This window comes from Nerophis ophidion, linkage group LG24, assembly GCF_033978795.1.
Source record: "Nerophis ophidion isolate RoL-2023_Sa linkage group LG24, RoL_Noph_v1.0, whole genome shotgun sequence".
NCBI classification, from domain to species: Eukaryota; Metazoa; Chordata; class Actinopteri; order Syngnathiformes; family Syngnathidae; genus Nerophis; species Nerophis ophidion.
In genome coordinates this window covers 34,350,435-34,363,969 of record NC_084634.1, presented here as the reverse complement: position 1 = coordinate 34,363,969, position 13,535 = coordinate 34,350,435, and the positions used below count along the sequence as shown (strand labels likewise).

Here is a 13,535-nt window from a genome sequence, read left to right as displayed (position 1 = left end):
AGATTTGGTATAAAATACCACATTTTCTTAAATAGTCGCCTGAAAAAAAACACCGTCTGTGTCCGCTATACCGAAGACAGATCCCTTGTTGTTTGTGTAAAGAACGAGGCGGTATTTGGGGTTAGGGATGACTATTTGAGGAAATGCGGCGTACCAATTAGTTTTATTTTAATAAGCACTAGCTGGCATGTTTAAAAAGTCGTTTGATTCGTCAAAACATTACGTCGAGACGCCAAAGCCGCGTCATTTTGGGGAGGAGTCGACTTCTTTTTCACATTCAATACGGTCAGAGAAGAGTTGCCAGGTCACATGACCTATTTTTTTTTTTAAAGACTGAGCTGATAGTAGGGGTGTAACGGTACGTGTATTTGTATTGAACCGTTTCGGTACGGGGGTTTCGGTCCGGTTCGGAGGTGTGTAAACAATGCACGATAGACTGACGGATACGTCCTCTTTTGCAGGGCTGTCCGGGTGGAGTTTCTTAAATGCCTCAAATGCCCGCCATTTTAAGTTAGGGTTGTGTGTATTTTCAATGCGCGTTCAGGGTTAAGAAGGGGTTAAAAACAAAACAAATTGGGCACGCAGCAGCATTCGTGATGGAGGGGCAGAGACAGAGAGCGAAAGAGTTATGATTAACGCGCATGCGTTGTCAGGCTCTGCTTATTACCCATAGATTTATCAGATTTTATTTTTTATTATCTATAGCAGGGGTGACCACAGCTAATGTTTTAAAGGCCCACGGCACATTCTAAAAATACTATTCAAATAAATAAAAAAAACATAACAAAAAGTGAAATAAAAAACCTAAAAGGCTAAATAGGGCGGCATAGCTCGGTTGGTAGAGTGGCCGTGCCAGCAACTCGAGGGTTGCAGGTTCGATTCCCACTTCCGCCATCCTAGTCACTGCCGTTGTGTCCTTGGGCAAGACACTTTACCCACCTGCTCCCAGTGCCACCCACACTGGTTTAAATGTAACTTAGATATTGGGTTTCACTATGTGAAGCGCTTTGAGTCACTCGAGAAAAGCGCTATATAAATATAATTCACTTCACTTCAAATGTCATTTAGAAAAAAGTTGCAATGTTGACTAATACAAAAAAGCTGTTTTTTTTTTCTTTCTAACTGTCGTTGTTCAAAACATAATATTGAATCAAAATCAATGTTATTATGAATTATTGACCTATCCGAGGTTCCCACTACCTCACATCAAATATTCCACTAAGAAAAATATTTTTTGTGAAAGATTTTGCAAATTTGGTACATAAATAACCAAAAAATATATAATTTGGTGTTTTCTTACTGTACCGAAAATGAACCGGACCGTGACCTCTAAAACCGAGGTACGTACCGAACCAAATTTTTTGTGTACCGTTACACCCCTAGCTGATAGTGTCCAGTGCCTCACCTTTTGGTAAACGTATGAATACTTAGGCCTACTGTGCTACTGTAGTTGAACGTTGGTCCATACGGTGGTACTTGAAGTACGTTTTCTGAGTTGGTAAAGTTTGAAAAACCACTAATCTCAAGGTTATACTTTGAAATAGAACACGCTTATCTGTTAAAAGCGGAATTTGGCTTGAATGTTTGTATCGTCACGTTATTAGCCAGCTAATCCGCTTTCCCTCCACCCCATTAAGATTCCCCTAAGATGCTTGTTTTTTTTCCAAAGGTAACCGTGGTGGTGTTGTGGATTATCACTTAAAGGTCGTGGCTTTTTAAAATGTGCTGTAAAAAAAAAAAAAAGAGTAATTTGGTAAGACTTACATTTGGGAGTAGAAATCAAAACAATGGGTGAAGAGAAAAAGCGTGTTTGCCTCCGCAGCTGCACTGATTGACTACAAGGTCGTCTCTTTGCCATTTCTGTGGCGCCACAACTCGTCGACGAGGTAGGCACACACAGGCGTTGCCATGCCGAGACAGTAAAATAGTACGACTTTTTTTTTTTTAAATAAAAGAAGAAATTCAAACCTCCCATTGTGTCACAGGTGTGAGGTAGATGAAGCGAGGAGAGAGAGATTTAGGATTTCCTCCATCTCTGGGTGCGGTGGTTATTTTGGGGCTCTTCGGCGGACGAGGACGAGCCCCCCAGGGGAGACGTGCCATAGCGCTCCTCCTCCTCTGGGGGGCAGAGGTAGGCCGACGACCCCGGGCTGGAGGTAGACGCGTATTGGTCCTGAGAGCCTGCGGAAGGCGTGGGCGCCTTGTGCGGGCACTGAGCTACCATGTGCGCGATGCTCTGGCAGTAGTGGCATTTCTTTGGCTGGGGGGGCAGGCCACACTCCTTGGCGTGGTGGTCCAGACCTCCGCAGTTATAACACCTGCAGAAGAATAGAGATACATCACACAACGTCACTGGGATGAGAGAAGTGGTGTTCTGTGACTGCGGCTGCAAAATTCCTAATTCGTCAATGTGAAATAATGTTTTATGTATGTATACATACATACATCTGTCATCTCTATCTTTTTTTTTTTAAATTTATTTTTTATTTATTTATTTATTTTATTTATTTTTTTAAATTTATACTACCATATTGTATATGCACCTTAGGAGGAGCTGCTCCAATTTCGTTGTTCTTTGGACCTGTTCATTGCAATAATGACAATAAAAACTCTATTCTATTCTTCTATTCTAATTCACCGCTAGAGGGAGGTATGACACCAGTGGGAAATATAAGTACAAAGGGACATTATTTAGGGTGGGTACCTGAAAGGATGGGACTAACTGTTTAGCCAGCAAAATAATCATCATTATCGTCAAATTGTGTGATGAATTTTGTAACAATAATGGAAAACGATTATACCAAACTGTTAAAGCCTCATAACCAATCAAAGGATAACAACTAAATACTTTTAAGCAGTCAAATCAAAACATTGTAGTTTGCTAACTATTTTATAATAACATTTAGGGCTGTACTTGTTCTTGTTATAGTCCAGTGGTTCTCAAATAGGGGTACGCGTACCCCTGGGGGTACTTGAAAGTATGCCAAGGGGTACGTGAGATTTTTTTTTTTTAATGTTCTAAAAATAGCAACAATTCCTGAGCCCATTCATCCATCCATTTTCTACCGCTTATTCCCTTTTGAGGTCGCGGGGGGCGCTGGCGCCTATCTCAGCTACAATCGGGCGGAAGGCGGGGTACACCCTGGACAAGTCGCCACCTCATCGCAGGGCCAACACAGATAGACAGACAACATTCACACTCACATTCACACACTAGGGCCAATTTAGTGTTGCCAATCAACCTATCCCCAGGTGCATGTTTTTGAAAGTGGGAGGAAGCCGGAGTACCCGGAGGGAACCCACGCATTCACGGGGAGAACATGCAAACTCCACACAGAAAGATCCCCTGAGCCCATGTGGTGATATCCTTTAGAGATTGATGTCAGTTTTTGATACAGTGCAGTCTGACGGATCAAAGGTCACGGTCATTCGACATTGGTTTCCGGCCATGCCGCTTACGTGGAGTGATTTCTCCAGATTCTCTGAACCTTTTGATGATATTATGGACCGTAGATGTTGAAATCCCTAAATTTCTTACAATTGCATTTTGAGAAACGTTTTTCTTAAACTGTTTGACTATTTGCTCATGCAGTTGTGGACAAAGGGGTGTACCTCGCACCATCCTTTCTTGTGACAGACTGAGCATTTTTTGAGAAGCTGTTTTTATACCCAATCATGGCACCCACCTGTTCCCAATTAGCCTGCACACCTGTGGGGTGTTCCAAATAAGTGTTTGATGAGCATTCCTCAACTTTATCAGTATTTATTGCCACCTTTTCCAACTTCTTAGTCATGTGTTGCTGGCATCAAAATCCAAAGTTAATGATTATTTGCACCCAAAAAAAATGTTTATCAGTTTGAACATAAATATGTTGTCTTTGTAGCATATTCAACTGAATATGGGTTGAAAATGATTTGCAAATCATTGTATTCCATTTATATTTACATCTAACACAATTTCCCAACTCATATGGAAACGGGGTTTGTACAATCCCCAAAGAGGGCACTTTAAGTTGATGATTATTTCTATGTCTAAAAATCTTTATTTATAATTAAATCACTTGTTTATTTTTCAACAAGTTTTTAAGTATTTTTATATCTTTTTTCCTAATTGTTAAAGAAACACCACTACAAATGAGCAATATTTTGCATGGTTATACATTTTCATAAATCAGAAACTGATGACGTAGTGCTGTATTTTACTTCTTTATCTCTTTTTTCCCAACCAAAAATGGTTTGCTCTGATTAGGGGGTACTTGAATTTAAAAAATGTTCACGGGGGGTACATCACTCAAAAAAGGTTGAGAACCACTGATATAGTCGATATATCGCGGGTCTGTCTCTGTGCGATGTAGAAAATGACTATATCGTGATATTCAAGTATACGTACACGCCTTCGCGGAGAAGAGAGATAGCATGGGTAACGTTAGCTGTGGTGCGAGTGGTAATACGAGAGAAAGAAGGTGCAAATCTGGTAACAAATGAAGGAAGAATTAATTCCCAAGAAAAACAGCAGGGGGTCCATCGTCTGGCTGTGGTTTGTATTCAAGTGGGAATTTGTCGAACAGACAACCGTAATTTGTCAAGTGTGGGGCAGAAGTGTTGCTAAAAAAAAAAGTAGCATCACTGCTAATTTGTAGCATCATTTGAAAAGTCAGCTGCTAGAGAATGAAGAGTGTTTGAAACTCTGCATGTCAACATCTCCGTTCGGTGCCACACCATCAAAATGCCCAAGCAACCATTTCCACATCAACACGGTATGAAAAAAATAGTCAACAATTAAAGGAAATACTGTCCGCAGGTACCTACCACATAGCGAAGGACATACACTATTTGATTTCCTATTATGCAGCTCATTTTTATTTGACAGTTATTGAAATATCTTGTGTGACATCATGCACAAAAGTACACGTTATATTTTTCTAAACTATTGTAGTGGAGTTCTGTACAAAAAGTGCACTTTAATTTAGTGTTGTCTTGATATGTGTATGATTTTTTCATTTCAAGATGGCGGCGCCCGGACGGGCTGCGCTCTCGAGGAGCTCTTGCTAAAGATGGAACATTTGGCAGAAATACCGGACAATTCCACAAACTTTATGGCTGGCTCACATCGTGGTCACTCCGTGATCACGTACGACCGCCAGACACTTCTGGATGTGGACGAATCGGGCCGTTTTGGACTGATAGACGCGGGCGTGCTAGACTTGCTAACTAGCATGGGAATACATCGGCGGCTACATCCAGCGGCCTGTGAAGCAGGGGAGTCTAGTAGCAGCGGGGGCCGTCTACGGAGCAGACGCCAGCGGTGTGTTCGGAAACGCGGATGCCGAGCGGGGCTAAAAACAAAGCAGAAGGCTAATCCCCACAGAACACCACTTTCCTCCATCCCGAAGACGGATTTAGATGGAAAATGCGAGACTACTGGTCTGGGTAAGGAGTCAGTTAAATTAGAACAAGTTTTTTCTGCTTTGAATGTTTCAGAGTTGGACATGTGTTTTACTGAGGTGGCTAACTATGATGCGTGCAGTTTATCAAAGCAACAAACAAACAATCGGAAAATCCCCGTTACTGAGATGGCTAACCATGATGTGTGCAGTTTATCAAAGCAACAAACAAACAATCGGAAAATCCCCGTTACTGAGGTGGCTAACCATGATGCGTGCAGTTTATCAAAGCAACAATCAAACAATCGGAAAATTCCTGTCGTATCAATTCCTAGATATGGTCGTAATTATACTGAATGCACTGGGCATAATAAACACAACATTATTAATATTGCTACTACGGATAATTTGATCAAAAATTCCCTAAAACAGCCCACTACCTATAATATAGGTTTTTTAAACATAAGATCATTGTCTCCTAAAACGTTGTTAGTTAATGATATTATCAGAGACAACAATCTTAACGTCATCGGTCTCAGCGAAACCTGGCTTAAACCAAACGACTTTTTTGCGCTAAATGAGGCATGTCCTCCTAACTTTACACATGCGCATATTGCCCGTCCGCTCAAAAGGGGTGGGGGGGTCGCACTAATATACAACGAAAACTTTAACCTTAGTCCTAACATAAATAATAAATATAAATCGTTTGAGGTGCTTACTATGAGGTCTGTCACACCGCTGCCTCTACACCTGGCTGTTATCTACCGCCCCCCAGGGCCTTATTCGGACTTTATTAATGAATTCACAGAGTTCGTTGCTGATCTAGTGACACACGCCGATAATATAATCATAATGGGGGACTTTAATATCCATATGAATACCCCATCGGACCCACCGTGCGTAGCGCTCCAGACTGTAATTGATAGCTGTGGTCTCACACAAATAATAAATGAACCCACGCATCGCAACGGTAATACGATAGACCTAGTGCTTGTCAGGGGCATCACCGTTTCCAAAGTTACGATACTCCCGTATACTAAAGTATTGTCCGATCATTACCTTATAAAATTCGAGGTTCAGACGCATGTTCGTCAAACTAATAATAATAATACCTGCTATAGCAGCCGCAACATTAATACAGCCACAACGACAACTCTTGCTGACCTACTGCCCTCGGTAATGGCACCATTCCCAAAGTATGTGGGCTCTATTGATAACCTCACTAACAACTTTAACGACGCCCTGCGCGAAACCATTGATAACATAGCACCGCTAAAGTTAAAAAAGGCTCCAAAAAAGCGCACCCCGTGGTTTACAGAAGAAACTAGAGCTCAGAAATTATTATGTAGAAAGCTGGAACGCAAATGGCGCACGACTAAACTTGAGGTGCACCATCAAGCATGGAGTGATGGTTTAATAACTTATAAACGCATGCTTACCTTAGCTAAAGCTAAATATTACTCAAATCTCATCCACCGTAATAAAAACGATCCTAAATTTTTGTTTAGTACGGTAGCATCGCTAACCCAACAAGGGACTCCTTCCAGTAGCTCCACCCACTCAGCTGATGACTTTATGCAATTCTTTAGTAAGAAAATTGAAGTCATTAGAAATGAGATTAAAGACAATGCGTCCCAGCTACAACGGGGTTCTATTAACACTGACACGATTGTATATACGGCGGATACTGCCCTCCAAAATAGTTTCTCTCGTTTTGAGGAAATAACATTAGAGGAATTGTTACAACGTGTAAATGGAATAAAACAGACAACTTGTTTACTTGACCCTCTTCCTGGGAAACTGATCAAGGAGCTCTTTGAATTATTAGGTCCATCAGTGCTAAATATTATAAACTTATCACTCTCCTCGGGCAGTGTTCCCCTAGCATTCAAAAAAGCGGTTATTCATCCTCTTCTTAAAAGACCTAACCTCGATCCTGACCTCATGGTAAATTACCGACCGGTGTCTCACCTTCCCTTTATTTCAAAAATCCTTGAAAAAATTGTTGCGGAGCAGTTAAATGAACACTTAGCGTCTAACAATCTATGTGAAACCTTTCAATCCGGTTTCAGGGCAAATCACTCCACGGAGACAGCCCTCGCAAAAATGACTAATGATCTATTGCTAACGATGGCTTCTGATGCGTCATCTATGTTGCTGCTCCTCGATCTTAGCGCTGCTTTCGATACCGTCGATCATAATATTTTATTAGAACGTATCAAAACACGAATTGGTATGTCAGACTTAGCCCTGTCTTGGTTTAACTGTTATCTTACTGATAGGATGCAGTGTGTCTCCCATAACAATGTGACCTCGGACTACGTTAAGGTAACGTGTGGAGTTCCCCAGGGTTCGGTCCTTGGCCCTGCACTCTTCAGCATCTACATGCTGCCGCTAGGTGACATCATACGCAAATACGGTATCAGCTTTCACTGTTATGCTGATGACACCCAACTCTACATGCCCCTAAAGCTGACCAACACGCCGGATTGTAGTCAGCTGGAGGCGTGTCTTAATGAAATTAAACAATGGATGTCCGCTAACTTTTTGCAACTCAACGCCAAAAAAACGGAAATGCTGATTATCGGTCCTGCTATACACCGAACTCTATTTAATAATACAACTCTAACATTTGACAACCAAACAATTAAACAAGGCGACACGGTAAAGAATCTGGGTATTATCTTCGACCCAACTCTCTCCTTTGAGGCACACATTAAAAGCGTTACTAAAACGGCCTTCTTTCATCTCCGTAACATCGCTAAAATTCGCTCCATTCTGTCCACTAAAGACGCTGAGATCATTATCCATGCGTTTGTTACGTCTCGCCTCGACTACTGTAACGTATTATTTTCGGGTCTCCCCATGTCTAGCATTAAAAGATTACAGTTGGTACAAAATGCGGCTGCTAGACTTTTGACAAGAACAAGAAAGTTTGATCACATTACACCTGTACTGGCTCACCTGCACTGGCTTCCTGTGCACTTAAGATGTGACTTTAAGGTTTTACTACTTACGTATAAAATACTACACGGTCTAGCTCCATCCTATCTTGCCGATTGTATTGTACCATATGTCCCGGCAAGAAATCTGCGTTCAAAGGACTCCGGCTTATTAGTGATTCCCAAAGCCCAAAAAAAGTCTGCGGGCTATAGAGCGTTTTCCGTTCGGGCTCCAGTACTCTGGAATGCCCTCCCGGTAACAGTTCGCGATGCCACCTCAGTAGAAGCATTTAAGTCTCACCTTAAAACTCATTTGTATACTCTAGCCTTTAAATAGACTCCCTTTTTAGACCAGTTGATCTGCCGTTTCTTTTCTTTTTCTTCTATGTCCCACTCTCCCGTGTGGAGGGGGTCCGGTCCGATCCGGTGGCCACGTACTGCTCCCCTGTGTATCGGCTGGGGACATCTCTGCGCTGCTGGTCCGCCTACGCTTGGGATGGTTTCCTGCTGGCTCCGCTGTGAACGGGACTCTCGCTGCTGTGTCTTGGATCCTCTTTGGACTGGACTCTCGCGACTGTGTTGTATCCATTGTGGATTGAACTTTCACAGTATCATGTTAGACCCGCTCGACATCCATTGCTTTCCTCCTCTCTAAGGTTCTCATAGTCATCATTGTCACCGACGTCCCACTGGGTCATCATTGTCACCGATGTCCCACTGGGTGTGAGTTTTCCTTGCCCTTATGTGGGCCTACCGAGGATGTCGTGGTGGTTTGTGCAGCCCTTTGAGACACTAGTGATTTAGGGCTATATAAGTAAACATTGATTGATTGATTGATTGATATGTCATCTTAGTGACATCATGCACAAAAGTGCACTAATAGCTTGTTTTAAAATGTCTCTGACAATCTTGCACTTTCTGTTTTGAAATGACATGAATGTTTGTGCCACTCCGTAATAATTGTTTAATAAATACAGTCTTGGTCAATTGACTTAGTTGGGATTTCCTTCTCTGCATGAACGTTTAAAAGTAGGATATATTAATGCAGTATAAAGAAGGTTTTAATGTAGACACATAGAATCATCATACTGCTGTGATTATATGTATCAAGTGTTCATTCAAGGTTAAGGCAAAATATCGAGATATATATCGTGTATCGCGATATGGCCTAAAAATATCGAGATATTGAAAAAAGGCCATATCGCCCAGCCCTAATAACATTTCAACTAAAATGATGGTAAATGCGCTTTTCTACCTTCAAGGTATTTAAAGCGCTTTGACACTATTTCCGCATTGACACACACATTCACACACTGATGGCGGGAGCTGCCATGCAAGGCACTAACCAGGACACATCAGGAGCAAGGGTTTAGGTAAATAAATAACTAAAAAATCTATATTTTGTTGTTTTCTTACTATACCGAAAATTAACCGAACCATGACCTCTGAACCGAGGTATGTACCGAACCCAATTTTTTGTGTACCGTTACACAAGGTGTCTTAGTTTATCCCTACAGTAACAATCCATCCATCCATCCATTTTCTACCGCTTATTCCCTTTCGGGGTCGCGGGGGGCGCTGGCGCCTATCTCAGCTACAATCGGGCAGAAGGCGGGATACACCCTGGACAAGTCGCCACCTCATCGCAGGGCCAACACAGATAGACAGACAACATTCACACTCACATTCACACACTAGGGCCAATTTAGTGTTGCCAATCAACCTATCCCCAGGTGCATGTTTTTGGAAGTGGGAGGAAGCCGGAGTACCCGGAGGGAACCCACGCATTCACGGGGAGAACATGCAAACTCCACACAGAAAGATCCCGAGCCTGGATTTGAACCCAGGACTGCAGGACCTTCCTATTGTGAGGCAGACGCACTAACACCTCTGCCACCGTGAAGCCCCCTACAGTAACAATCTACAATGTAAATAGTCATGAAAATAAAGAAAATTAAATAAGAAGGTGTGTTCAAACTTTTGGTCTGTACTGTTCATATAAATGAATAAATAAAAATAATTCTCAAGAACTTTAGGAAGGATTTTAAGTTGCCTATTGAAAACGCTTTTTTAATGATTTTCTTAAACGGCTCCAATTAGTTTCCAACAAAAATACGGTTACAAACAGAGAGTAAGGTTGTTGCCCTAAGGTAGACTGGGTAACACATGGCACACTGACAAAGCTTAACCTAAGGTTACCATAACAATCTAGAAGGTTAATATAGGTTGCTTCTCTTTCTTCCCTTCTATTTTTCGGTTTTAATTTTTCATCTCTAGTTATTATCACTTATATGTATTGTTGATAATAGAGGTAAATTATTATTATTCATGATCAAGAGCGCTATTTCTATTGGTATTTTTAATGCTCCATTTGTAGTGTAGACAAAGAGCAGCTCAAAGACCTTTTATGAAGATGAAAAATCATGGACCCAGATTTCCCTCGCCCGGACGCGGGTCACCGGGGCCCCCCTCTGGAGCCAGGCCCGGAGGTGGGGCACGATGGCGAGCGCCTGGTGGCCGGGCCTGTTCCCATGGGGCCCGGCCGGGCACAGCCCGAAGAGGCAACGTGGGTCACCCCTCCAATGGGCTCACCACCCATAGCAGGGGCCATAGAGGTCGGGTGCATTGTGAGCTGGGCGACAGCCGAAGGCAGGGCACTTGGCGGTCCGATCCTCGGCTACAGAAGCTAGCTCTTGGGACGTGGAACGTCACGTCACTGGGGGGGAAAGAGCCTGAGCTAGTGCGCGAAGTCGAGAAATTCCGGCTGGATATAGTCGGACTCACTTCGACGCACAGCAAGGGCTCTGGAACCACTTCTCTCGAGAGGGACTGGACCCTCTTCCACTCTGGCGTTGCCGGCAGTGAGAGGCGACGGGCTGGGGTGGCAATTCTTGTTTCCCCCCGGCTCAAAGCCTGTACGTTGGAGTTCAACCCAGTGGACGAAAGGGTAGCCTCCCTCCGCCTTCGGGTGGGGGGACGGGTCCTGACTGTTGTTTGTGCTTATGCACCAAACAGCAGTTCAGAGTACCCACCCTTTTTGGGAACACTCGAGGGAGTACTGGAAAGTGCTCCCCCGGGTGATTCCCTTGTCCTACTGGGAGACTTCAACGCTCACGTTGGCAGCGACAGTGAAACCTGGAGAGGCGTGATTGGGAAGAATGGCCGCCCGGATCTGAACCCGAGTGGTGTTTTGTTATTGGACTTTTGTGCTCGTCACAGTTTGTCCATAACAAACACCATGTTCAAACATATGGGTGTCCATATGTGCACTTGGCACCAGGACACCCTAGGCCGCAGTTCCATGATCGACTTTGTAGTTGTGTCATCGGATTTGCGGCCTCATGTTTTGGACACTCGGGTGAAGAGAGGGGCGGAGCTTTCTACCGATCACCACCTGGTGGTGAGTTGGCTGCGATGGTGGGGGAGGATGCCGGACAGACCTGGGAGGCCCAAATGCATTGTGAGGGTCTGCTGGGAACGTCTGGCAGAGTCTCCTGTCAGACAAAGTTTCAATTCCCACCTCCGGAAGAACTTTGAACATGTCACGAGGGAGGTGCTGGACATTGAGTCCGAGTGGACCATGTTCCGCACCTCTATTGTCGAGGCGGCAGATCGGAGCTGTGGCCGCAAGGTAGTTGGTGCCTGTCGGGGCGGCAATCCTAAAACCCCTTGGTGGACACCAGCGGTGAGGGATGCCGTCAAGCTGAAGAAGGAGTCCTATCGGGTCCTTTTGGCTCATAGGACTCCGGAGGCAGTGGACAGGTACCGACAGGCCAAGCGGTGTGCAGCTTCAGCGGTCGCGGAGGCAAAAACTCGGACATGGGAAGAGTTCGGGGAAGCCATGGAAAACGACTTCCGGACGGCTTCGAAGCGATTCTGGACCACCGTCCGCCGCCTCAGGAAGGGGAAGCAGTGCACTATCAACACCGTGTATGGTGCGGATGGTGTTCTGCTGACCTCGACTGCGGATGTTGTGGATAGGTGGAAGGAATACTTCGAAGACCTCCTCAATCCCACCAACACGTCTTCCTATGAGGAAGCAGTGCCTGGGGAATCTGTGGTGGACTCTCCTATTTCTGGGGCTGAGGTAGCTGAGGTAGTTAAAAAGCTCCTCGGTGGCAAGGCCCCAGGGGTGGACGAGAACCGCCCGGAGTTCCTTAAGGCTCTGGATGCTGTGGGGCTGTCTTGGTTGACAAGACTTTGCAGCATCGCGTGGACATCGGGGGCGGTACCTATGGATTGGCAGACCGGGGTGGTGGTTCCTCTCTTTAAGAAGGGGGACCGGAGGGTGTGTTCCAACTATCGTGGGTTCACACTCCTCAGCCTTCCCGGTAAGGTTTATTCAGGTGTACTGGAGAGGAGGCTACGTCGGATAGTCGAACTTCGGATTCAGGAGGAACAGTGTGGTTTTCGTCCTGGTCGTGGAACTGTGGACCAGCTCTATACTCTCGGCAGGGTTCTTGAGGGTGCATGGGAGTTTGCCCAACCAGTGTACATGTGCTTTGTGGACTTGGAGAAGGCATTCGACCGTGTCCCTCGGGAAGTCCTGTGGGGAGTGCTCAGAGAGTATGGGGTATCGGACTGTCTTATTGTGGCGGTCCGTTCCCTGTACGATCAGTGCCAGAGCTTGGTCCGCATTGCCGGCAGTAAGTCGAACACATTTCCAGTGAGGGTTGGACTCCGCCAAGGCTGTCCTTTGTCACCGATTCTGTTCATAACTTTTATGGACAGAATTTCTAGGCGCAGTCAAGGCGTTGAGGGGTTCCGGTTTGGTAACCGCAGGATTAGGTCTCTGCTTTTTGCAGATGATGTGGTCCTGATGGCTTCATCTGACCGGGATCTTCAGCTCTCGCTGGATCGGTTCGCAGCCGAGTGTGAAGCGACCGGAATGAGAATCAGCACCTCCAAGTCCGAGTCCATGGTTCTCGCCCGGAAAAGGGTGGAGTGCCATCTCCGGGTTGGGGAGGAGACCCTGCCCCAAGTGGAGGAGTTCAAGTACCTAGGAGTCTTGTTTACGAGTGAGGGAAGAGTGGATCGTGAGATCGACAGGCGGATCGGTGCGGCGTCTTCAGTAATGCGGACGTTGTACCAATCCATTGTGGTGAAGAAGGAGCTGAGCCGGAAGGCAAAGCTCTCAATTTACCGGTCGATCTACGTTCCCATCCTCACCTATGGTCATGAGCTTTGGGTCATGACCGAAAGGATAAGA

General features: G+C 44.8%; 1 protein-coding gene across 1 annotated transcript in view; it reads right to left on the bottom strand.

The window, feature by feature from the left end:
- Positions 1-1,847: 1,847 nt before the first annotated feature.
- The window catches only part of lin28b (lin-28 homolog B (C. elegans)), an 81,625-nt gene continuing 69,937 nt past the window's right edge, over positions 1,848-13,535 (bottom strand). The window contains exon 4 of the mRNA XM_061886096.1: positions 1,848-2,318. Coding sequence (XP_061742080.1) covers positions 2,018-2,318 — 301 coding nt within the window. The 3' untranslated portion in view covers positions 1,848-2,017. The remainder of the gene's footprint in view (positions 2,319-13,535) is intronic.